This window comes from Podarcis pityusensis (genome assembly GCF_964106645.2).
Source record: "Podarcis pityusensis genome assembly, chromosome: 9".
NCBI classification, from domain to species: Eukaryota; Metazoa; Chordata; class Lepidosauria; order Squamata; family Lacertidae; genus Podarcis; species Podarcis pityusensis.
Window position 1 is genome coordinate 5,904,887 of NC_138034.1, and position 25,783 is coordinate 5,930,669.

Here is a 25,783-nt window from a genome sequence, read left to right on the forward strand (position 1 = left end):
GTCTCTTCCAGATGTTGAAAGGCTCCTTGGCTAGACTTGCGTTAAACATAACTTGAGGTCATGTCCAGTCCTGTATTGTTTAATCAGACAAGTGTCAGCCCCTACAGCAGACATGTGCAACCTGTGGCCTTTGCCCCTAAAAGAGATGGGGTTGACTGGGGTCCAACATCTGGATACCCACTGGCTGCCGACCCTTTGGCTTAAATGGCAGACACATGGATCTTCAAAAGCAGTCTGATTCACAAGCATGTACTAACAGTCTTGACATTTTTATTTTTGTATCTGAGCACAAAAAGTTTCGACATATACATTTTTACATGAAAAAGATCAGAGCGCTGGAAAATACACCCAGGAAGGGAAGACATTTTAAAAATCTCATTTCTGCCATCATTACTTTTACTCAAAAGGGGGAGGTGGGGAGGGAAAGGGAAGAAAACAGACATCAGCAGATACTTTTCTGGGATGTGATGGGCTGTGTTAACCCTCCAGGAGAGAGGTTTGGAAACAATCAAAGGAACTATTTCGGAAAAGACACTGAGATCGTGAAAACAAGCAAAAGCAAAGAAAAACCGTCAGCAAGACTTCCAGTGTCTTACTCCTCTGAACATTCCCTTGTGCTTCCACTGAAAGCAGCCTGCAGGCAGCTCAGCTCATGGAGCCCCATATGCATTTCAGATCAGCTAAGCCAAAGTGTTAAGAGAAATAGCCATGAGTGACAGATCTTTTAGTGACTTAAGAGCACTATTCCTGGTCATCTACATTTCCCCAAGACAAAGCACACCTCTTGGAGACAAGAGTCAAAGCAAGCAAGCATGCAGTTTAGGTGGTGGTAGGCGTGGCTGGTTCTTGCTTCTACACCCCTTTGTTCACACAGGCTAAAATAGTGCTTCCAGTTACACACCCAGCGTATCTCAAGGCATTTCTGAAGCCCAAGTTCAGTTCCTGGGTCTCACACGTGCTCCTTTCTCTGCGCCTGGTCAAATTACCGCCCCCCCTCGCAATCCTGCCCCTTTCAGTCCATGGGAGTTACGAGGTTCACAGTTTGCACCACCCATTCAAACAGACTCCAAGGCATAACCTGCAGTTCCAATTCACTCAAGTGAAGTTTAAGGGAATGAGTATTCTTCACAGCTTGTGCTCAAGGAGACAAGCAAACAAAAACTAGGGATTCCCTTAGTGTGTGTGTGTGTGTGTGAGAGAGAGAGAGAGAGAGAGAGAGAGAGGGAGGGAGAGAAAGAGAGAAGCTTCTCAGGATAATGGGGTTCTTCCCCTGGGGTAGAAAAACATGGAAGTATGGTGAAAATAGCCATTCATTTGCTATACCAAAATCACAGCCAATGAAGGCTCTTTGAATGGATCACAACTAGGAGCCATGTCACACATCCAGCCAGGCAATGGTTATGTTAAGCCCCCCCTTAGGCAAACAGGCTCTTCGGCTAATCTTGCCCTTTCTCTTGACAACTCTTGTTTGCCTCCTGGAGTTCCTCATTCCCTGGAGTGCTGAGAGAGCGGCTGGCTGGAGAAGAGGAGAACACCTTGGGGCAGAAGTTGGGATATCAACTGAGATCAGGACAGGATCACAACAAATAGTGAAAAAACTGCTGAGAGAAGATTGCCCCTTCCCCTCAAAGCTGATTTGATGACTCAGACTCCATCCCTGGATCCAAAAACCAGTGTTGCAAGCAAGGAACCTCCAGGGTGGCCCCAACGCCCCAAAAATTAAGGCTCGGGTGAAGGATGCACCCACAAGAATCCACAGGAAGCCACCTTTTGCCGAGGGTGGGGCTGAAGGGATTTTATGCTCTACCAGTCAAGTTACCTTTAACGGGGCAGCAGGGCAGAATTAACCAAGAAGGCAGGTTGTTCCTCCACTTGCACTCCCTTGGATCACAGAGTAGACGCGTACACCAAAACTTGCCCCGAACATCCCTTACCATGGCGGTGAAAGATCAGCAACTAATTAAAACCAAAAAGCAAGAAGTGCAGCGACTTCTGATAGCACCCCAAGGGCTGCTGTTAGGAAGGAAAAAGTCCATTCCTCATGGCGGGGTCTAGTGGAAGAGAAATTGAAAAGTGCAAATCTGGCTTCCCCCAAACCCCTGCAATAGAAGGAAGGAGTGAAGGAAATGTACACACCCAGGTCTAAATGGGGAAATATATTTGATTTATGAGATTGGGGTTGGGGAAGAGAACACCATACACTGCCCTGGCCCTTCCCACCGAAGAGACACAGATGCAGGCAGGACAAAGCTCAAGATACGCCTCTTCCAGCAAGTATCTTGGTGCCAAGACTGGTACCCATGGAGAGAGCCTCCTGAACTGTGGAAGACCAGGGAGTGGTGAGAGCAAGTGTGGAAGAGAGCAAGACGCTGGCCCTGTCTGGGGGACTTCAGTTCCCCCGGAAAGCGCTCTGGGCAGCAGTTGAGGCGGCCCCGGCAGCAGCATTCTGGACGGTCCGGTTGGTGAGGATGCCTTGCGAGAACTCCTCCTGGGCCCTCTGGAAGCTGGCGCCCGTCCGGCGATACTGAGAGTGGACCTGAGGAGCAGAAGAGACAAGGCATCAGCAGGGCCACTTCCCTGCTTCTGCAGCCGGTGTGGAGCACTACTTGCCGCACCTCCCACCTGCCACCCAGAGACCAAAGGCCAGGAGCAGCGAGAGCCACAGTCCTTGGATATCTTGTTACCTATTTGGAACACCAAAGGGGCTGTGTGTGTGTGTGTGTGTGTGTGTACGTACACACACAAAAGGCAGGTGAAGGATCATGCCTGAATCAAATCAAAAAGCAAAGCATGTAAGAAACTAGCATTTCAGTGAGGTGACCAGGTGAGAAAATGATCTACTTCTCAGGATGCTAGTTTTCCTTACGCAGGCCACTGTTTTCCTTGGGAAAACATTTGAATATGCCACCCCCAATTTGAGGTGGAACTCTCCCAAGAGAGCTTACACTAAACTTGGGGGGAGGTTATCCCCGCCTTTCCTCAAAATAGCTCACAGCATACAGGGTCACCCCAAGCCCTTTATACTTAGAACCACCCATGGGGAAGCTGGTGAGGCCCAAGGTCCTCTAGTCAGCTTTGTGAATGAGCAGGGATTTAAATCTGGGTTTCCTGATCCAACACCCAAATCGCACCTCACAGCGGCTCTTCTGTGTCAGATGCATTTCCAGAATGTTTCGAACTGACTCTTTTGCAGGGTGTCACACAACATTTACATGGAAGGTATTCTAGGCTGCGGGTCTCCAAGCCTGAATTAAATAGATGCCTTGGCAGAGCAACTGGAATTCGTTTAGGGCAGGGACAGGGAACCTGTGGTCCTCCAAATCCCACCAGCCCCAGCCAGCATGGCCCATGGTCAGGGATGTGGCAGCTGTAGTCCAGCAATATCAGTGTTGAGTGCGGCACATTTTCCTCACCACAGGGTCCAGGCAGCACTCCTCCTGGTGACACTGAAGGGGGTGAACTGACAGCCCTACAGTTCCCACCCCCCAACCACTGGCTATGCTGGCTAGGGCTGATGAGGGTTGGAATCTAACAACATCTGGAGAGCGCCAGGGTCAGGGAAGGCTTAGTTGTCCAACAGTCACTCTTTCCCATAGCACATACTTTGAAACATCTGCACAGGCCACCAATTTGTCTCCGGACCAAGTTCAAGGTGTTGAGGCAATCTCTGAGGTTCTAAATAGCAATTCTCAAATGTCAGGTTATAATATGTTACTGATCCACCGCAGAAGCTGCTGATCAGCCCCATCAGCAGTAGGCACTGAAGACACTGAGGAGAGACAGGATGCATGAGCAAGGACAAAACTCCTGCTCTTGGTTCCCTTCTGTAAAGCAGCATGACAAGGGCTGCAGCCCTGGACTCAGCGAGCAGCATTTCCGTCTGGTCCCCAACTCACCTGCTTCAAGAGGAAGAGAGAGAGAACGGAACAGACGGTGAAGAACACAGCCACCACCAGCATGATGATTGCCACTGCCAAGTTATGCCCAGTCTCCGAGAGAGCTGCAATCCAGCCGCTGGAACAGAGTGAGATAAAAACCCGGGTGAGCAAGGAAAGGAGCAAGAAGACTGTGGGTGGTGGTTAGGGGGACAAACTCTACGGGCGTAAATTGGAAAAGAGCCCTTCTGAATCAGACCAAAGGCCCACCTCGTCCAGCATTCTGCTTACCTGGGTGACTGACCATGTTGATGGGAAACCTAGAAGCAGGCAGGGGCAGAATGGTCCTTTCCAGCCATTGCCCCCAGCAACTCATATGTCTGAATATACTGCGTCTTGAGTAGGGAGTTTCTATTATGGCTGGACAGTTCCAGATGGGACCCAGCTGGAAACTTTCTGCTGCCCCACAAATTCCATATCCATGATCTTTATGCTTTTATAAACTCAGCTGCCCATTTTAGTTAATAAATTTTATTATTTTTCACCCTTAGCCACAAATACTTTGTTTGCAGTTCAGTCCTTTAAAAGTACATTACTCAGATATGAGAAATATATTGAACTGATTTTAATCGAGAAACCGTGTCTTAAATAAACCAAATTTATTTTCTAAGGAAAGGAAATTCTGCGTGGGAGCCCATATTCTGCACATCAATGTGTTTTGCTTTAGCTTCTCTGAACCTTGAATTTTGGAAAGTCCTGGATGTCTATCATTGTCTGCAATGACCAAAGACAAAGAGAAGGAAAAGTATCATAGGCAGCTGCTTTATACAAAATCAGGCCGTGGGGCTCATCTGGCTCAGCACTGCCGACACTGGAGCACTGACCACAGGACCTTTTCCATGCAAACCCAATGCGCTTACCACTGAGCTATGGCCGTCCCCTGAATCCAAGCTTCTTTGAGGCAGCAGCTATCTACAAACATTAACATAGATCTTGCCTTTCCATTGTGCCCAATATCATACAGAGTTCAAGACTAACCAAGATTTGCTAGAATACACACCGTCTATTAAAGACTTTTTTATATATAAAAAAGTACAAATACTCTCCTGTACAAATGTGAAACCACCACTTTACATGGATGTGAACTGTTGTATGTTTACCCGGTAAGAATCCTATTGTGTCCAACTTACTTCCAGGAAAGTGTGAATGTATGTGCAAAGAAATGTCCCTATAAGACTGTAGACTAAAATGTAATGCCAAAATTATATTTTATTTATACAAATACCCTGTCACTGCCTTTTGGAAACCCAAGCCAGCTTATAAAGCCTACAAGCAACCGCAAACATTTAGTAGTTAATCCGAATTTCATAATTTGGGCTACAACTGAAGGAGATGAAGACCTTCTCTTGTTTCATTAGCCATCTTCTCTTTGCTCCTCTGAGGAAATCATGAGAATAGGCCAACAGGGAAAATTATTTGCTATTCAGGATCGGATTTGGTTAAAATCATAAAAGCAACCAACTCTCTAAAGTCAAGCAAAAAGAAAGAAAGAAAGAAAGAAAGAAAGAAAGAAAGAAAGAAAGAAAGAAAGTTTTGAGCATGACTAAATGTGATAGTCAGGGATGGCTGGAATATGGCAAAGCCCAGAGGACTTTCTCCAGGCTACATAGAAAAATAAACACCAAGTCTGACCTGAAAGGGCCCCTGAAGCTAAAACTGCCACATACAATACTGAAGATTATTCAAAGATATGTCAAATATATATATATATATAGAGAGAGAGAGAGAGAGAGAGAGAGAGAAGACTCTGAAGCAACTTTCTGGATTACTTTGGGGCCTTATTTTGTCTCTTTCATTGACCAGAGCTTAAATATGTAGCACATGGATTGCTGGGACTCTGCCTTTTGAAACTAGGTTCGCATCGTGCAAAGTTTGGGGAGACATAGACCATTCCCTGGAATCCATCCCAGGGACAAGTATAGGCTGCCCCTTCTCTGCATGTCCCCTTAAGACAACTTTCAGAGGGGAAGCTGGGTCATTCTGTTGCAACAGAATCAACATGGGAGTCCTGTGGCCTCTTAATGAAGTGCAATTTATTGTGGCAGAAGCTCATGTGGAAAAGAGCCCGTGTCATCAGATGCATGAAATGTTGCCTTCAGCTGAGCTCACTCTCTCCCATTCAAACACACCCACACATGTGGGAGAGAAAGTAGTAAATAAAGGAAACAGAAGACCATGAAATGAAAGAGATCCCACTTCACTTATCTTCAGAGTTGTACATACCTGAGCATTTGATGAAGTGGGGTCTAAGCAACAAGAGCTGAAGTCAGAACACCTCTCTTAAGAAGAGGCGGGGACCATTTTGCACGCATCCAGTTGACGTGCAACTGCCGACGCACAGGTCCTTTTGGACCCAGAAGAGGGCAGAACAGGGGCAGAATGGGGCAGGCTTATGCATGATCCACCGACGTGTGTGGAGGCCAGGCAGGGAACCCCCGTGCAAAATAGCTGCCGCCCGTATTTCACTTGCCACTTCTGCAAGTCCCTCGTCACTTCCCACTGGCCTATTTTCCATCTGTGGCTCTTCAGATCTTGCTAAACTACAACTCCCATAAACCCCGGCCAGCATGGCTGGTAGTCAGGGGTGAGGGGAGTGTTGTAGTCCAGCAACATCTGGGAATAGCAGAGGGCAATGGTGGAGCCATGCCGATATATGGACAAAGTTTCCTCCCTTTGCATGGGGTTCCTTCTTTGAGCCCAGAAAGACACCCCATAGACTGGCAAGTAGGGAACCTGTGGCCCTCCTGATTTAGTTCCCCCTCCTCCCAGGCCATGTGGCTGGGGCTGATGGGAGCTGCTCTTCGGCAAGAAGAAGAAGAAGTTTGGATTTGATATCCCGCTTTATCACTACCCGAAGGAGTCTCAAAGCGGCTTCCTTCCCCACAACAAACACTCTGTGAGGTGAGTGGGGCTGAGAGACTTCAGAGAAGTGTGACTAGCCCAAGGTCACCCAGCAGCTGCATGTGGAGGAGCGGGGAAGCAAACCTGGTTCACCAGATTACGAGTCTACCGCTCTATCTGGAATGGCACGTGTGTTCCCCTCCTCTCCTGCAGAGCCTACATGCCCATCTTTTCTCTCTCCTTCCCCACCAGCAGAGTTCATTTTGATTGTGCATCTCTTGAGGAGGTAGATACTGCTGTTGCATCTCACCAACGTGGTGCTGGGCTGAACAAGTGAGAGCAGGCAAGGTGGTGAAGGGCGGGGAGAGAGGTCTCTGCCAGGCAAGAAAACAGGGAAGAGGGACTGCTGAAGGCAGGCAGGCATGGGAGAGCATGCAAGGGAAATGACGGCAAGACGAGGATGCATTAGGAAAGGTTAGAGGAGATACGTGCCTTTCAGGCGAAGGACTTAAGAGCAGGAAGCATTGGAGTTAGAGGCGCTTCAGCTGGGATCTGTGGAAGCCGCAGAATAGAAGAGAGAAGCTTTAGAAGAGCACAGCTACAGGGGCCTCACAGGCAACTGTGTGCCTGGATCCAAAGAGGCCCTTTGTTGCCCAGGACTGCCTCTCATCCAGGGCGGCAGCAATTCAGACCTACCTGACGCCCCAGTTAGGAATGCCAACGGTCTGGATGATGTAGATGGCAATCTGGCAAAAAAATACGAAGAAGAAGACAAAGAAACTGAAGGAACTGTCAGACCTGCAAAGAGAAAGAACAGGCGATGTCAAGCCAAATATCATCAGAGGTGCACAAGAGGAACTATGGGATGTTTCTTAGCTAGGGTGCTGAGCCAAGCTGTTGCAAACCTCCAGATCCTGTATAGTGACTGGAAGAGACACAGGGATTCTGTCACTGGAGGAAACTGTTTCTGCTAGCAATGAGAGTGAGTGTCTCAGCTTAGCCAACCTAGAGCCAGGCACTGGGGCAAGAGGCCAACCCTTCTTATGCACGCCAAACATCACCTCCCTTTCTACATGCCCCACCCAACCTACCAGTTTACTCACCAAGACTATGGCTGGCCCTATAGATTTATGGTGTCGCAAAGCTTATTGGTGGAAGGGAGCAACTTGCCCATTATCTGTGCCAGTGAAGAAGCCTCTGGCCAGCTGTGCCACTAAGGCAAGGGGTAGATACCTGCATACAGGGCTTTGCCAGATTGTCTGTGTTCTACTTCTGGCTCTAGTCCAAAACATACGGAGGGAATCAGGTTGTGGAAAGATGCCTTACCCTAACCAACCTCACAAGGTTGCTGTGGCTGAGGGACTACCATACTCTGAAATCCTTGGCCAAAGAGTGAGAGACAACTCAGGTAAGCATGTGACCGCTAAAATCTCTCCTCAACCTTTAGTGTATATAATGTTCAACAAAAAATATAATTCCAAAGTTTTCAAGACAACTTGCTTTGAAACATGTCTGACACACACATTCAGAAGCGGATCCTAAGCTTCCAGAATGCATCACCCTGATACTGCAGCACAGAAGTACTTTCATCAATAAAATTACAAACATGCAAAGTTCTCCCAAGGAAAATTATGATCAACCATGTACACTGAAGATCAATTTCCCAATCTGGGATGTGGTACTTGCCTGAAAGCCTTGTAGGCTGGCCGATACCAACAGAGGAAAGCGCAGGGGGTGAATATGACAAACCACAAGATGGAAAGGCCGAAGTCTACCCCTCTTTCGCTTCTGTCTGTGAACCATGCCAGGCAGGCCAGCAGGTTCAGCAGCAGTGTAACTGAGTGGACTGTCCGGGATAAAAAAACAACAGCAAAGTTGATCAGTGAGTAAGCAACCTTTGTAAAGAGTGAGGTGTCTATGAACGCAGATCCAGGACATTGTGTATGTGTGTGTGCGCTCACCCTGTACCAAAACCAACTGCACCAACCTCCCAGTTCGGCGCTCATTGTGCCAAACAAGACTGATTCACTTCCTTGGCACAGCTCATTCCAACAGCCTGGAGTCTGGTTCAGACAACCCAATATTGGCTTCGCATACATGCAGTTTCCCATCCCCACCACCGCTTCTTGGCATGCTCTGTCCTTCAGAAACCCCTTCCACTCTTCTGCATGCTGTGATAAGCCAGGAAACCTTTAGATAACCAAGGTTTCTCCATTAAGTCCGCACTGGGAAACTGTGTTACTGTTTCAAGTTTAAAAACAAAGCACAACAGCCACAGACGACTAAAGACATGAACAACATCATGTCTAGTTTAGAAGGACGTGCCATTCTGGGTACTGGAATCCATTCTAATTACTGTAGCACTTCCAGAGTCAAAAGGCTGTGCTGTGACAATCGCCCACTCTCCTGAGCAGAGCTTTCCAGCCGCCATCGCCAGTTTTACTCACACATCCACAGGTAATATAGCATCTTGCAAGTCCGCTGGTAGTCGGCTGGGATATCCGCAGAGAAGTCTTGGTAGAAACATGGCTTGACCGGGCAGCTTTTGGGAAGTGGAGGCCAGTTGTTCTGTTTCGCTGCAAGGGCAGAGGGAGGTTTCGCACAGTGATATGGGGAAAGTGGAGGGTTCACATTATGTAGGCAACCATTTTACAGCAAATGATGCGCAACTGCTGATGCACAGGTCCTTTTGGACATGGAAGAGGGAGCGCAACGGGCTTATGTGCGCTCCAAGGAATGGAACCCCCACACAAAATGGTCAGCGCCTGTAATAACACAGTTATATGATTCTACAGGGAGCTAATTCTGCTGCCAAGAAAAGAAGAAAAGCAAACACTAAACACACTGAACTTAATTTTGCATTGATTATTTCTTATTTGGAATATTTCTAAAAAAAAGGAATTTCAGGTGTTTGATGGGAATCTCAGGTGAGATACCCACACCGTAGAAGTTGCTCCCAGTACCAGTCACCACATGGAAGCAGAGAAAGGTTCTGATATTTTACTATTGCAGAAGATAAGGCTCAGTAAAATAGTTCTGGACGTAGGTACTATATATTAGCTTTGAGGCTTTTACAAATAGACAGATACCTACAAATATCAAGTATCTCCGTTGCTCTAAACAAGTTCAGCAATTCAAGACCGGACAAGTAACACCAACTGGTTAACTGACTACCAGTCAGACAGACAAACTGCAGACTAGCAGACACGCATCACGGAGCCTACATGCATTAATCACAGATATAGTCAGGGCATTGGACCGTTGCCATAGCAACTGGCTTGGCTGCCATTGCACCTACGATTAGCTCAGCCACAGAGTAATTTACACTCATGAAGGAAATCAACCCCTTCTGGTGTCCAGTTACTCCAACATGTTTGACTTGTTTCAATGAGCTCTGTGGGTTACAAAACACGACAAGACATGGGCATGAAAAGACCTGATCCAACCAGCTCTGCTTATGTTCTTATGACCTGGAATAAGGCAGCTGCCTCTGCTGCTTGGCAGCCTGCTGGATTTGTACACCTGTATTGCTTGGAAGAATTTTGACTTCAGGTGAGACAACAACAGAAGGGAGGCACAGAAGAGTTTTAAGAAAATGTTAAATGAAGACTCACGATTGAATCCTGCTGCACTGTTCTGCAGCTCACGCTCCTTCCTGTCCAACTCTGCTGCTTTCCTCTCTAGCTCCTCCTGCTGCTGAAGGAGCCCAGCCTGAGCTGCTGAGGCCACAGCCTGAGTGGAAGGAAACAAGAATAGTAACAATCATCAGGGGAAATGAAGAACACAAGGTTCAAGGCAAAGACAGTGAGAGTCTCTAAAAAGAAAACCGAGGCTCCAAATATATTGACATTGAGAGGGAGCGTCGTACGAAATGTAAGCAATGCTTGGGAGGTCTCACTACATGACCAAAAAAAACCAGCCCCCCAAAGCCATGCACAGTGGCTGGTTATACAGATCCTGCACTTTCGCTCTGCAGAGTGGTCTGAAGTAGCAGAGTTAAACCCTTCCTGGTTTTTAATTTTCTGATCATAGGTTTTCTGAATTTTCCTAGAAACCAATAAAGTTCACTATCTCTGAGGGCAATGAGTTTATTCAAGGATGGATGGATGATTTTTGATGACACTGCACCCAGGTTCCTTCTAAGAACCATCAGCTTATGGATGCAACAAAACATATTAGAGCTGCATAAAGGGGAGCTTTCATCAACATTTTACCCTCTCTTGGAAAACATGCCATTCCCCATGCCCTGCAAAATATCTCCCTTAATTATGTTTTTCTGCTTACTCACAGAATTGTAGAGTTGGAAGGGACCCCAAGGGTCATCTAGGCTAACCCCGTGATGAAGGAATCATAACTAAAACATACGTGACAGATGGCCCTTCAACTTCTGCTTTACAACCTCCAAGGAATGAGAGTTCACACCCTCTCGTGGGAGTCTGTTCCGGTGTTGAACAGCTCTTGCTGTCAGAAAATTATTCCTGATATTTAGTCCGAATCTCCTTTCTTGTAACTTGAAGCCATTGATTTGAATACCACCCTCCAGAGAAGGAGAAAGCAAGTTTGCTCTATCCTCCATGTGAAAGCCCTTTAGATATCAGAAGATGGCTATCATATCTCCTCTCAGTTTCCTCTTTCCTAGGCTAAACATACCTAACTCCTTCAACCATTCCTCATAAGGCTTGGTTTCCAAACCCTTGATCATCTTGGTTGCCGTCTTCTGCACATGTTCTAGCTTGTCAATATCCTTCTTAAATTGTGCTGTCCAGAACTGGACACAGTATTCTAGGCATGGGCTAACTAAGGCAGAATAGAGCACGACTATTACTTCTCTTGATCTGGACTGTTGATGCAGCCTAGAACAGCATTAGCTTTTTTCCCTGCTGCATCACCCTGTTGACTCATCTTCAGCTTGTGGTCTACTAAGACCCCTAGATCCTTTTCACACATACTACTGGCACACCAGGTGTCCCAGGTGTCATCTTGAATCACAATTGTGTCTTCTGCAGCATTAGCTACTCACTCAAGTTTGGTGTCATCTGCAAAATGGATGAGCATCCCCTCAATTCCTTCACCCAAGTCATTTATAAAGATGTTGAGTAACAACCGGCCCAGGACAGAACCCTGCAGCACCCCACTTGTCCCTTGCTTCAAGGATAATGAGGAAACATTAGTGAACCAGCTACAAAGCCACCTAACTGTTAGCTTGTTCAGGCCACGTTTTGCCAGCTACTCCACAAGGAAATCTAGGGCACTTTGTCAAAAGCCTTTCTGAAATCAAGATACAATACATTCATAGCATTCCCCTGATCCAGTAAGCTTGTAACTTTATCAAAAAAAAGAAATGAGATTTGTCTGGCACAACTTGTTTTTTAGAAACCCATGTCTTAGTAATCACAGTAACCCTTTCTATGTGCTCACAGACTGACAGTTTAATTAGGACCTTTCCTGGTAACATCAAGCTCACCAGTCAGTCGTTACCTGGGTTTTCTCTCCCCCCCCCCTTTTGAAGATGGGGACATTTGCCCGACTCCAGACTGCAGGGACCTCACCTGTTCTCCTTTAGTACCCTTTGATGCAGCTCACCAGGCCCTAGAGATGTGAGTTCGTTTAAAGCAGCTGGGTGTTCCCTTACTATCTCTTTTTCTATATTGGGCTGCAGCTCCCTCCTTGCATCATTTATTCTGTTATCACCAGGCTGAGCACTGCTTTCCTTGTGGGTGAAGTCAGAGGCAAGTAGGTGTTGAGCAGTTCCGGCTTCTCTCTGTCACCCAATAGCATTTCTCCGTCTTCTCCATGCAAGGGACCTCCTACATTTTAAAGACCAATCCAAGCAACATTAAACACCATTCCCTTCTTCCACAGAGGGATGGACTAGATGGCACCTGAGGTCTCTTCCAACTCTGTATGATTTTGGCCACGCTCACTGTGCACATGTAAAGCACATGGCTTCACCCAAAGAATACTAGTTCCCAGGATTCTTTAGGGAAAACCCATGACTTTTAAAGTGCTTTAAATGTGTGGGTGTGGACTCTGTGATCAGAAAAGGATCGATATATTGGGGAGACATCTCACCTTCCTGTGGGTTTCCCTGCCCTCCCTTTTTACCTGATGTTTACCCTGAGAGCTGCCGTCTTCTCCAAGTAACCTCTGCCTCTCTGAGCCTTCTGAGCTTGCCGAGATGAACTTAGGAGTCAGGTACTTGCTGGCCTGTCTAAGCAGCAGCTGCAACACACAACTAGGCTGGGTCTAAACTCACTGGGTGGGTCTGGCCTGATCACTCACTGGAACTAAGGCACTAAGGCTCTTTAACAAGTTAGATTATGAGACACACAAAAATGGAAGGAGAGGTGGGATGGGGGCAGAAGGAGAGCCGCCGTGTGTGCGCTCTCTCACACATGCACAAACAAAGACACAAAGACACACACAAAGAGTCACAAGAGCCAGGGCTAGTGACCCTGTGGCTCTCCTAGTGCTCATCTGGACTACAGCTCCCATAAACCCTGATCAGTGTGCCACTAGCAGAAAAGCATGGGGCAGGAGGGGAGCTCTAAAGTCTGGGCCATTCTAGTCAAGGGGGTGTCACAGGTGATAGGAATTTGGAAGTCTTTAATTTGGATCTTGGGTCACAGGGAACATGTTTGTAAAGCACACTCCACCCCAGTCCTTGCCAAGAGGGAGATGGGTGCATCCCAATAAGAGGAGAGCTGAAGCGATACATTTCCTAGTGATCAATCAGCCCTCAGGGCACCACCCAGGTGTGGTGGGAGGTCTTTACCTGTGGGGTGGGTTCCACCGAAGGCTGCAGCACAGCAGGTTGCGAAGGCGCAGTAGGCTGAGCAGCTGGAACTGTCTGAGCCACATTCGTCTGAGTCAAGAGAAAGGAAAACATCAGAAGGCTGTGAGGGATGAGCTGGAAGGGCTTCTGGCTTTACTGCTGTGGAAGCACCGGGCAGACAGCCCACCCCTCTTCCCAGGGAATGTGGGGGTCCCCTAACAAATCTCAGCACCCCAGGAGTACTTGAGGGATGCCATGATCATTTAAAGTAGTATGATACTGTTTGTATAGTGCAAATGTGCCCCAGAAAGGAACTTACTCCAAAGTTCAGTCCAACCTTATTACTAAGACCAGAAAAGATACTACCATGAACATATTGCTGTTGTTGTTTTACTAGCCTGCTAGTCATGCTGCCTGGGAAGCTCTTGGCTCTGCTGCCAGCCATGAAACACAGGCTAAAGAATTGTCTTCTGTCAAATGCACTGCTGGAGGAGGGGAAGTGTGTTCTGTCCCTCTTCTGCCAACCTGCTTAGTTTCCATGCAGGCCATGGAGGAGGGACGGAGCAATCCACCTCCCCTCTGCCAGCCCATTCAGTCTACCTACATATGGTAGCCTGAAGGAGCTACCAGGTGCACTGCTGTTGAATGAAAGCTGGGCTTAATCTGATGCCAACAGTTGTTTTGGAAAGGAGATTTGTCTGACTTCCATACGATGCCCATCTATGTTTCGGTGGCCCAGGAGAATCCAGGGATACCATGTATTACCTTTTCAAAGAGAATCAGTTAGAAACAAATCTTTTTCCAAGCCACTGTCAATCTAGGGGAACTTTTATTAGCAAGACTGACTTACTGGCAAACAGAAGCCAAGGATTATGACTCAAGCCTGCAACTTACACCTTAACATTATCTCTGTTTTGTGCTACTTGTAAGAAATCTTTGTGAACTGTCCCCAAGACCGCTGTGATGACAACAAACATTGGTTAACTTACTATTAGAAACCAATTCACACAAAATTCCAAATATACATGATTAATATACATTGGGTTGTATTTTCTGCATTTCTGTGACAGCACGTGGTCAATGTGAAATAATAAAACAAATGCTGAACTGAGCCTCTCCCTGTGCCAAGAGGCACTGAAAGAAGGGAGCTGTGAAAGGGAGAGGTGCTTTGTAGGCCCAGAAAGTGAAGCATGCTGATCCTTGGCAGTTTCAAATAGATCCCTTCATGAAGGCAGCCTTGCTAGCTGGCTCAGGGCCTGACCCCATGCTGCACTTACCAGCCGGGAGCTCTCAGAGAAGGGGTTGAATTCATCCAGGCCACCCTGGTTAGCATGTGCCAGTTGCGTGACTGAAGGATCCTGGAAGAGAAGAGGGGGAAATGCTATTTAACACATGGCAACTCCTGATAAGTATGTGCAGTTGGATGTTCACACCAGTAGACAGGGCATGCATGCATGCTGCACTTTATTTGTAAAAATTGCCTGTGAACTTCCTTTCTCTTTGCTCACTCCCAAACCAAACACAGTGGGATTTGCCCTCCTCCCCAGCCAGCTACAATGGCTTCACTGACTCCTAATGTGAAAGAAAAACACCAAATCCACACGCCCTCTTGACCATACTTCCTTATTCTTTATTTAAAATACACAGGATTTTACAAGAGTTATACAAGCAACAGACAGGCCACTGCTCCCAAAGAGCTTTCTGTCCAGAATAGAGATAGTAAGGAATAGAGAGAGGAGAATGTGACTGACTGTCACTACACTAATTTAAAGCTTAACTGGGCAGAGAATGAAGTTTAAGGTAAACCAAGGTTTCGAGGAGGAAACTGAGATGGGGTTGTAGCTGTAAAGCATTGTTTCAGGAAGCAGGAGATAATCACCTGAGGGTGACTGTGTTAGAGGGGCAGAGGTCACAAATGGGAACCGAACAAGAAACAAGGGTCAAATGATAAGTTGAAGAAACCCCCTGACTCACTCTGAAAGTGGTTTATGCTGGATACAGGAGAGAACGGAAAGCCAATGAAGGGATCTGGAGAGGGAAGAAATGAAGGATTCCTGGAGCAGAGTTTTTGCCTAAAGAGAACTAAGATAGGACAGTGGTGTCCCTTTCCATTTAGTGGTGCAGGACCCCTTTTGCCATGGGATCACAACAAATTTTTCCACCTTGTGGGCTGGGCAGACTGAGTGACAAAGTTCCACGCAAATGCCTAGATGAAGCATCCCTTGAGTGCCCAGGGGAAAGTTCACTCCTAACTGCTTTGTTTACAGCTGTACAGCATATTTTAGAAATAGTCATATAAATCCAAACATGCAAAAATGGAAGTGGCTGGCCTTGCCTCCAAACAAATAATGAATCAGATTAAACTGCTCACACATGACCAAGCAGTGAGAATCAGACTGTAAGCAACAACGGGAGAGGAGAGTGTGTGCTGCAAATCAGTCTAGAGAGAGGAGGCCTATGGTGCTGGGCAAAAACCTAGTCTCATCCCAGCTTTCATCTGCACGCTGCAAGCTCTCGTTTAATGAATAACTGCAGGCAAACAGCCTGAGCCCTGACACTCCTTGCATAAGCATGTTGTTGCACAACCTCATGAATCACTCCAGGAAGAAGAAAAGAAGAAACAGGTGCAAGCCAACCTGTGACGAAGGCTGTGGTCTGATACAAGTGTACCATGGAGGATGCTCCTGCTGGCCAGAGGGACCTACACATAGCAGAGGATCTGTTTTGCAAGCAGAATATGCCAGGTTCAACCCCCCCATATCTCCAGGCAGGACTGGGAATGTCCCTTGCCTGAAACACTGACAAGATGCTGCCAGTCAGTGCAGGCAGTGCAGAGCTAGATGGACCAATGGTATAAGGAGGCTCCCTTTACTCCTAAGTAAACATCTACAGGGCTGGGTTGCACATTCCTTTGCCTTGCACGCTAATAGGTGCAGACTCAAGAGGGAAAAACAAAGGAACCCCATAAGGTTTTGGCACTTACTTAAGGAGGTAGCCATCACATCAGAAAAATGGAACCTGGGTTAAGGGCACAAAAACCAAGTGGCTAGTTGCTATTCTCTCTCTCTCCCCCCCCCCCCCCCAATGCAGCAGCACTTTCCATTTACTTTTTCATAGAGAATTTATTTGGCTCTTTTTGTGATTTGTGGTATTTGGAGGCTTGTAACCAGCTATAGCAAAACAGGTAATACAGAGAGCACAGCAGGACTTAAATTTAGGCATGTATAGGACAGTAACACCTAGTGAACTTCATGGCTGAGTGGGGATTCGAACCCTGGTCTCCCAGGTCCTAGTCCTACTGACACTCTAACCACTAGACCGCACTGGCTCTCACTGGGCTCTCATTTTCTTTCTGTTTGCAAAGTCACAGCTTCTGTGATGGGTGGAGTTGTCCATCAGGCCCACATAACATGATTATTTTCAAAGTTCTAATGTTTTTAATCTATGTAAAGGAAAGCACTTCCTTTACAGTTAGGTGATGATACTCCACCATTTCTAAAAACAATATTTCCAGCATGATAATATCCTTTAAGAGACGTGGTGAGCAGAATTGCACACAGCATTCCAACTGCAGCTGCACCATAGACTTGTATAAGGCCATTATATTTCCAGCTCTACTTTCAATCCTTTTCCTAATGATCCCTAAAATATAGTTAACCTCTTTTTACCACTGCCACAACCTGGGTCAACATCTTAACTGAGTTATCCACTATGACCCTAAGATCTCGGTTCTTGTTCAGTCCTGCCACCTCAGACCTCAATAGCATATATGCAATGCTAGGATATTTTGCCCCAGCATGCATCACTTAAAACTTGCTCACACTGAATCAGATTTATCATTTTAATGCTCATTCACCCAGTTCAGAGAGATCTTTTTGGAGTGCCTCACATCCTCTTGTAGTTAAAAACTATACTGATCAACTTGGTGTCATCAGGCAACTTTGCTAACTCAACTCCAGGAAGAGCTAGAAAGATGCTCTGTCTCGTGCTGCAGACAGGTTCAAAAAGCAGACAACACGCATCCAGTAAATCTCACTGGCAGTCACAAATATGCAGGACTGGAATCAATAACTAGATCAGAATGGTTTTCTTATATATTTCAAGATATAAGAATATCTATTCTGCTTGCACTCCTCCCTCCATACCAAACACGCCATCAGATGCACAAAAGCAAACTTCAGAGTGGCCAGGTACACAGGAACAGACACCCCGCCAAAAAAACCACACTCCTTTTTGTCATAATTTGCAGCATGCTCTCTCCACCCCCATGCTCAACCTGCATTCCGAGAAAAAAAAATGCAGTAGAATCCAAATAAAAGGGGTAAACCTTTATTCTTCCAAGCCAGCCAGCAAAAATATTATTAGAAGAAATGAAAGGCAAGGCAAGAAAGGAAGCACTGCTTTACTGCTCGAACCATTTCACTTTTGAGAAGCAAGATCACCAAGAGAGATCCCTTAATAATCAGCCAGCCCTCCTGCTTCCCCTGCCTCCAAAAGAGAGAAGCAATTCATTAAGTTTTTGCAGCTTGCTTGCTTGTTTGCAAGGGACTTGGGTGGCGCTGTGGGTTAAACCACAGAACCTAGGACTTGCCGATCAGAAGGTCGGAGGTTCAAATCCCTGCGACAGGGTGAGCTCCCGTTGCTCAGTCCCTGCTCCTGCCAACCGAGCAGTTCGAAAGCACATCAAAGTACAAGTAGATAAATAGGTACCGCTCCGGTGGGAAGGTAAACGGCGTTTCCGTGCGCTGCTCTGGTTCGTCAGAAGTGGCTTAGTCATGCTGGCCACATGACCCGGAAGCTGTACGCCGGCTCCCTCAGCCAATAAAGTGAGATGAGCGCCGAACCCCAGAGTCAGTCACAACTGGACCTAATGGTCAGGAGTCCCTTTACCCTTACTGCTTGTTTGCAAACCACAGCATGTTTTAGCAAAAGACTGAAGGGGGGGGGTAAAATCAACCAGATCTCCCCTCCTGCAACTGTGTGAAAGAGCTTCTTCCCAGTTTGCTTACTTATGACAACTGTACAACAATGGAAAGGTTTCCTCTTCTCAGCACATCAAAAGCCTTCCTGAAAGGGAACAGAAGTTGCCCTCGGCTCTCCTGCTGAGATATCATTTGCAAACCACTTGACTGGAAATCTCAACTTGGTTGCTAGGTGGCACTCCTGCGTCCCTGTCCCCCCACTCAAAAAAAGCCTGACAACTGGTTAATTTCAACCACTGACCAGAGCATTGAACTGATGGGAGCTGAGAGATCAGCAAGGCAGGCTGAAGCCGCTACAAATATTTTTGAGTGATCAAGCTGCACCAATGCCAGAGCACAACACCACGCAGAGGGGAGACTTTGGCTGCAGAGTTTGATAGAAAGAAGACGAAGACAGGCGTTCAAAGCTCTGGCTGTGATGCAAAATGGATGGTTGTATTTCCTATTGCAAAACTTCTGGAAGCAAGTTGCAGTGTCACTGGTGTCACCAGCAGTTTAGCTTTCCAAATCTTGCCTAGCGTGGAACATAAGAAGCTGCTTTTTTCAGACTCAGGCCACTGGTTCCCCCAACTCAGTCTTTTCCAACCTGACTTGCAGGGGCCACCGAAGGCCTCAGACTGAGGACTTGCCCACCTACACCAAGTGAATTTAACCTGGATCTTCTTTATATAATGCACATAACCACTAAAATACGGCCTCTTGCTTGCATTTAGAAATCTCCCCACCCCAATTCTTCCTACTTCTAGTGATATCTTCCCTCTGGATAACTGTGTTCTTGTGAAGCTGTTGTGAGCACACTGCGTGTCTTAATCTAGACTTTTAGCTCTTAAAAGTGAAGCAAAATACAAGGAAGTATCCATTTAAAAGTCACAAGATCTCCCTGCAAAGTTATGCCAGTCTAAAGATTATAGACACAGAGCAGAGACATATCTGGAAATCAGGAGCAGGGATCATAGAATGGTTCTCACGCTAGATATAAATTATTCTTTAGAATTTGCAAGAAGTACAAGAGATGTGAGAAGGCAGGTTTAATTTAAGAAGGTAGACATGCACAGACACTGATCTAGCTCACCCTTAAGCAAACCGTACACCTGTATCCCCCCCCCCCCGCAGAAACAAAATCAGGAAAAGACTACAGTGCCTTCTGCTCACTAAAATGATTTGCACTTGGTCTATCACAATCAAGGTAGGGAAGCCCAAAATCACAGCTCATAAGCCATAGCAGGTTTTAGCTTAATGTGATGGGAGTCTCTTAGATGCCAACATGCAAGAATAGGAGACAGAGGCAGGCTGGCTGGATAGTGGAGATGAATCCTCAGGACTCAAAAAGTTGACTCCAGATGGCTAGTCTACGGGAGTAAAAAAAAGATGGGGAGTAAACAGCTCAATTTAAGGCCAATTCAGTCAATTAGCTACTACAGAGTATTCAAAAACAGGTTTTGTTTAAAAAAATCTTTTGGTTATGTTTCTCTAAGCTAAATGACAAATGATTTGCTTTTTGAAGGGGGAGAAAAACAATGGCATCAAAGCAGAAGCAAAGGGAAATCAATGTCCCTGGAACATTGTTGACTATTGTTAGTCTTTAAGGCATCACTAGACCTTTTGCTGTCTTTCCTGCAAGAGGCTAACATAACCACCTTCAGGAAAGTGAAGTAACAATGCTTCTGTTAAAAGCAATAAGTGGGTTACTACAGAAGCTTCCAATTTCATTATGCAAGACCAGGCTTCCTCAACCTCAGCCCTCCAGATGTTTTGAGACTACAATTCCCATCATCCTTAACCACTGGTCCTGCTAGCTAGGAATCATGGGAGTTGTAGGCCAAAAAACATCTGGAGGGCTGAGGTTGAGGAAGCCTGTGCAAGACTCACTGCTAGACTTTAAAAAGGATCTAATTCCAAGATAACATGAAAACATGGGTTTCATTTGAGTTCAGATTTATTCTTCATTGATAGCAATTACAGGAAGGGAAGAAGAGCTGATCCAATAAAATACAGTCATACCTCGGGATAAATACGCTTCAGGTTGAGCGCGTTCGGGTTGCTCTCCGCTGCGACCCGGAAGTAATGGAGTGCATTACTTCCGGGTTTCGCTGCTCACGCATGCGCAGGCAGTCAAAATGACGTCACGCGCATGCGCGGCGAAATGCGGCACGCACAGATGTGCTGTCGCATCTTATGTTATGTTCAGGATGCGAACAGGGCTCCGGAACGGATTCCATTCACATTCTGAGGTACCACTGTACCAAGAAACAAGAGCAAAAGGAAGCTTTCTAGCGGTGACCCCTTTCTGGCAATTTAGGGTTGGGAAAATCTCCTAAGCACCATTATGGGAAGGCAGATGCTGTCCCTTGAATGCTTCCTGTGAGTTGCCCCCATGGCAGAATGACTTGTTCTCAAAAAGTGGAATCAAAAGGAAGCGCAGTACCATGGACGACTCCTGGGTAGAAAAGCCTATCAGCTGTTTTCACACACAAAGTAGTGCTATGTAAAACACCAGCACCCAGACCACGACACCTGGTCCAACTTCACAGAGACACACAGTTAAACCAGGGCATCACTCACCACCTCCAGACTGCCCAGATCATAGGTGGTACTATGGAAAAACCATCCCAACTCTTTTATTTTTATCATTTTATCCCCTTGCCCCACCATCTTTTTTTTTTTTTTTGCATAATTTTCATTTGTTCTCAGATTTATGTGTAAATAAAGAAAAAGAAAAGACGACCCCAGGGTTGTCACATGGTGATGATGAACATTCATTTTTTTCTCTTTTTAAAATGGCAAGTATTTATAATGAAAACAGATACAACTCCAGAAGAAAAAGGGGGGGACTTGGGGGGGGGAGTATTGATCGAAGGAGAGAAAGGCAAATAAACATGTTTGATTAGATCAGTGCTAGCTCAGTATCTATGCAATTTAATTGGATAAAATCTGTGCCAGTGTCCATATTACTAAAACATTTTGAAGAGGAAAAACACATACAGTCTTTGTTTTCTGTGGTGAATGCAGGTACCATCCTGGAAGAGGGACTGAAATGGGAAGTGCCTCTTCCAAAACATTGCCTCCTATATGTGGTTTTTACTTTAAACAAAAGTACAGTACTAAATACTGTTTGAAATTGAAAATATGTTGATCAATTGCCTTTTCACTAAATTTTTAATCAATTAAAAATTACAGCCTTAGAAAGCACATACACAACTTAAGTATAAAAGGCTCAATACCATACACAGTCCAAGAATGTTGAAAAACACCTTTTAGTAACTAGAACAACAGGAAAGGTCTCTATGCTATTGTTAGCTTTGTTGCAGTTTGCCGGCCCTTTAAACGGGAAGGCTTCAACAGCTGATTGCCACAAAGCAACCTTGGTTCTCACATGGGAGTTCAGAACTGCAGCTACCTGAATAGCTTGATCTGCACACCCACACCCAGGTCTCCAAGATTAAAACGCTGGATCGGGAGCCATCTGCCAACTCCCTTGATAAACAAAGGCATGTTTCAGAGATGGCCAGCACTGCCAATGTTGTTTAGTAAAATATGAGTGACACTCTGGGAACAGAAAAGCTCCTAGGGAGATTCATTCCCCTGAAAGCTGAAAAGAGAGGACAGTGCCCATGAGTTTTGTATATTTACCCCTGAACCCAACGGTTTGACAAGGAAAAAGAAAAAAACACTGTAGTGCCGGGGGAGAATGCATCACTTGAGCAGGAATGGGGGACCTGCTGATGTCCAAGCATGCTAGATTGCAACTCCCATCATCCCTGACCGTTTGGCCATGCTGGCTGTGACTGGTGGGAGTTGGGAGTCCAGAACACCTGGAGAACCACAGATTTGCCACACTGGCTATAAAACCAGCTTATTCAATACAAGGTTGTTTTGCACCAGTGCCACCTGACACAATTGCAACAACTGCTTCATCCCAGCGGCCCAGCCCTTCCCACTTGGGGGCTTCAACAACTGAGGATCCTTGCCGGCAAAGAAAAAGCCCTTCCTTGGCAAGCATGTCTAACTTGCTAACTTGGAGGCATTTATTAGGCCAGATTAATACATGCCTTCAGCAGTGCGGAAACTTCTTGAAGACACAACCACACAGGGGCTACTCCACACAGGAAGCTCTTTGTCAGAAGCACACCCACACACCCTTAGTTCCAGGGGTTCTCACTACAACTCATACAAACAACTTGTGTGAAAGTGTGTATACAAGCCATATCACAAGGCTAATTTCACATGTAAGATCAGGCCTTCAAAAAAGGAAAGTCATGCCACCTGCATTTACTATGTGCTGCCTCACCACACTGTAGGGCTGAGCTTAAAGTGTGTCAGGTATAGGGCCTTTTCCTCACCACAGGCTCTCGCAAGATCTCCCAGTTACACAAGCTGGCTATATTGAAGTAGGAGCAGGGAACCTACTGCACTCTATTGCTGGACTACAACTCCCATTGGCTATGCAGGCTGGGAATCTAAGCTCTGGAGGTTTACAGGTTCACCACCCGTGCTAGAGAAAGAGTGCAATCCAATGCACAATTCCTTGAAATTACCACTGCATTTAGTTGGCCTTATTTCCAAGTAAACACCCAAAAGGTTGTAAAATATATAATCTGTTCTGCATGTGTATGCATTTTAATTAATGATTCTTAAGACATGCCTAAAGTCATAAATGTTGATAAAGATGGATTCAAAAAAGGAACTCTGTAATCAAAGGAAAGTTCTGCGGCTTAACTCTGAAGAACCAACTTAAGCCATTAAGTACGCTCCTTTAAACCCAGGCACATCAGATTGAATTGACCAGATACAGAGAGGAGAGCAGTCCAGCTTCTCTGTGCGTTCAATCAGAAGTCAGTCCCACTGCATTCATAGGGCTGACTACCTAGAGCAAATATGTTTAGGACTGCAAATTCAGTGTCCTAAAAGAATCAGATCTACATTATGAGCTTTCATAGTAGGCAGTAATGTTCTCATTCCACCCATCTCATGTACACCTGAGAAGCATCAGATGTAGGAGGGCAGAGTCAAAGCAAAGTAGCAATACGACAGTGATGTGCTAACAGGAAAAGCAATACTGGAGAAACTGAAGAAGAGTTGAAGCTGTTATAAACAAGCCAAAAGGATTACGATTTCCCACAGCAACAGTAGAATTAGCACTCAATTTCACGCCATCACACAAAGAGGTGTTCAGATCAATGAAGCTGGATGCCTGGCAGCCAGACAGCTCTGCAACAGGTAGCCCATCTGGCAGTCTCCAGATGTTGCCAGACAACTTTCATTGATACTGATCACTGGCCATACTGGCTGAGGCAGATGGGAGGTGGGAGTCCAACAATTTAGTGAGGGCAACAGGTTCTTCACCCCTGCTTGACAGAAGCAGCTGGCATTTGCAATAGACGTGTTGGTAAGTTGTCATTTATTATTTGCTTAAGTGCCTAAAGCACACTATGCACTGTACATGATGAATGGTTAAGTTGTCATATAATAATTGTAAAAGTGCCTAAAGGATACTCGGCACTGGGAATGAATTCAAACCAAGAAATTCCTACCTACAGGCTTATAATCTAAAGTTTAAAAAGTGTACTTATCAAGTAGAACTGTTAACAGTATGCACACATGCAACTCTGCCCCTTTCAAGAGATAATGCAGTGTAGTATCAAAAACCTGGTGCTAGTTCTTGACAGAGCAGCTCAGGAAAGGAAACTGCAACATCACTACAGAGCATTGCTCATAATTCTGTCATGAGAAGGAGCAGCAAGCAGGAATGGAGCAGCGGCAAGCTCTGACTGGTACAAGTCAAAGAATTAAGAAAATTGCTACAAACTCCAGAGTGTACAAAAATTACAGCTCCCCAAAAGTGTCAGTAAGCAAACACTCCTTTTCCTCAACAATGAAGATACAGTTCTGCCTCCCTGCCACTTGGTTCTCAAAGGAAAAACCTGTTTGCCAAGACAACATTTGTGTTTAAGGATGGATATGCCCCCATCCCATCCTCAGATGATCCCGTGTATTAAGAAGCAACATGAGATGGGTAATCTTAAAAGCACAGGCTTTGATTTTCTGTTAGAATTAAGGTAACAGGCCACATCCATTCATAACTGAAGAAGCCCCAAATCTTGTCTCAGGCCAGACTGGAAATCCCCCCTGTAATTTACCTTGGGCTTAAATCCATAACTTCCCTTTCCCATTCCTGCAGTTCATTGTGATATAACACCTGCTTCTGGAGGGTTTGTTATGTTCACTGGGCAATGAAGAGACATGTGACCTCTTATTTTATTTATCAATTCCCTCATTCATTGCTCCAGTTACAGATAGGTAGCCGTGTTGGTCTGCCATAGTCAAAATAAAAAAAATCCTTCCAGTAGCACCTTTAAGACCAACTAAGTTAGTTCTTGGTATGAGCTTTCGTGTGCAAGCACACTTCTTCAGATACACTGAAACAGAAGTTGCATCATTCATTGCATTTTCATTCCAGTCTTCCTCCAAGGAGCTCAAATCCCAAAACTCCTAGATCTTCCCAGTTGTTGTTCATCTGACCCAGCCTAACCCCTAAACCATAAGGCAGGCTTCCTCAACCTCGGCCCTCCAGATGTTTTGAGACTACAATTCCCATCATCCTTGACCACTGGTCCTGCTAGCTAGGGATCATGGGAGTTGTAGGCCAAAACATCTGGAGGGCCGAGCTTGAGGAAGCCTGCCATAAGGGGTGACTGAGAAACAGGGCTTCTTGGTTCGAGGGCCAAGATCCCTCAACGTGGCTAGGAGCCTACACGGAGCGAGCTTACTTAAGCCCGGCTCGCTCCAGGCCCTGCCACCTCTGGGGCCACAAGGAGCGGGAAGGGGGTTTGCCGCCCTCCTGCTCCCACGGAGACCCCTCCACCCCGCCCCCACCCCGGGGCTCTTTTGCATTCGAGGGGGGGGCAGAGCCGAGGGGCGTGGCCTGTGGCCCCCCGCCCTCCGCGGCCACAGGTGTTCCCTTCACACACACACTCCCCGCTCACCTGGAAGGGGTTGACGTCGACGGGGTCGGCGAAGGGGTTGGTGTCGAAGGCCGACATGGCTGCCGCCGCCGCCGCCGCCGCCGCTCTCCGAGACTCAGCTCCGCCGCACCGGTTCTCAACCCGGTCCGCTCCCTGGAAACGGCACACTTCCGGGACCAGGGGTCTCCGCCCCGCTCCTCCTCCGCCTCTTCCCTTGCGCGCCTGCGCAGAACGACCCGCAAGACGCAGGCGCACTCCTTCGCCACGTGACAAAGACGCCTTTTTCTC

General features: G+C 46.4%; 1 protein-coding gene across 2 annotated transcripts; it reads right to left on the bottom strand.

Moving 5' to 3' along the window:
* Nucleotides 1–250: 250 nt before the first annotated feature.
* Nucleotides 251–25,706, bottom strand: SCAMP2 (secretory carrier membrane protein 2). Of its 2 annotated transcripts, XM_081020139.1 has the most exons (10): nt 25,517–25,706; nt 14,829–14,909; nt 13,552–13,641; nt 12,882–12,998; nt 10,391–10,508; nt 9,224–9,352; nt 8,463–8,622; nt 7,473–7,574; nt 3,897–4,014; nt 251–2,536 (listed from the first exon to the last, which is right to left on the bottom strand). In XM_081020139.1, the coding sequence occupies exons 1-10, from the start codon at nt 25,571–25,573 to the stop codon at nt 2,390–2,392; spliced, it is 1,119 nt and encodes a 372-aa protein (XP_080876265.1). In that variant the 5' UTR covers nt 25,574–25,706; the 3' UTR covers nt 251–2,389. The 2 variants fall into 2 exon arrangements, with proteins under 2 accessions (XP_080876265.1, XP_080876266.1); XM_081020140.1 differs by lacking the exon at nt 12,882–12,998 and having other exon boundaries at nt 25,517–25,704.
* Between the last annotated feature and the right edge of the window lie 77 nt (nt 25,707–25,783).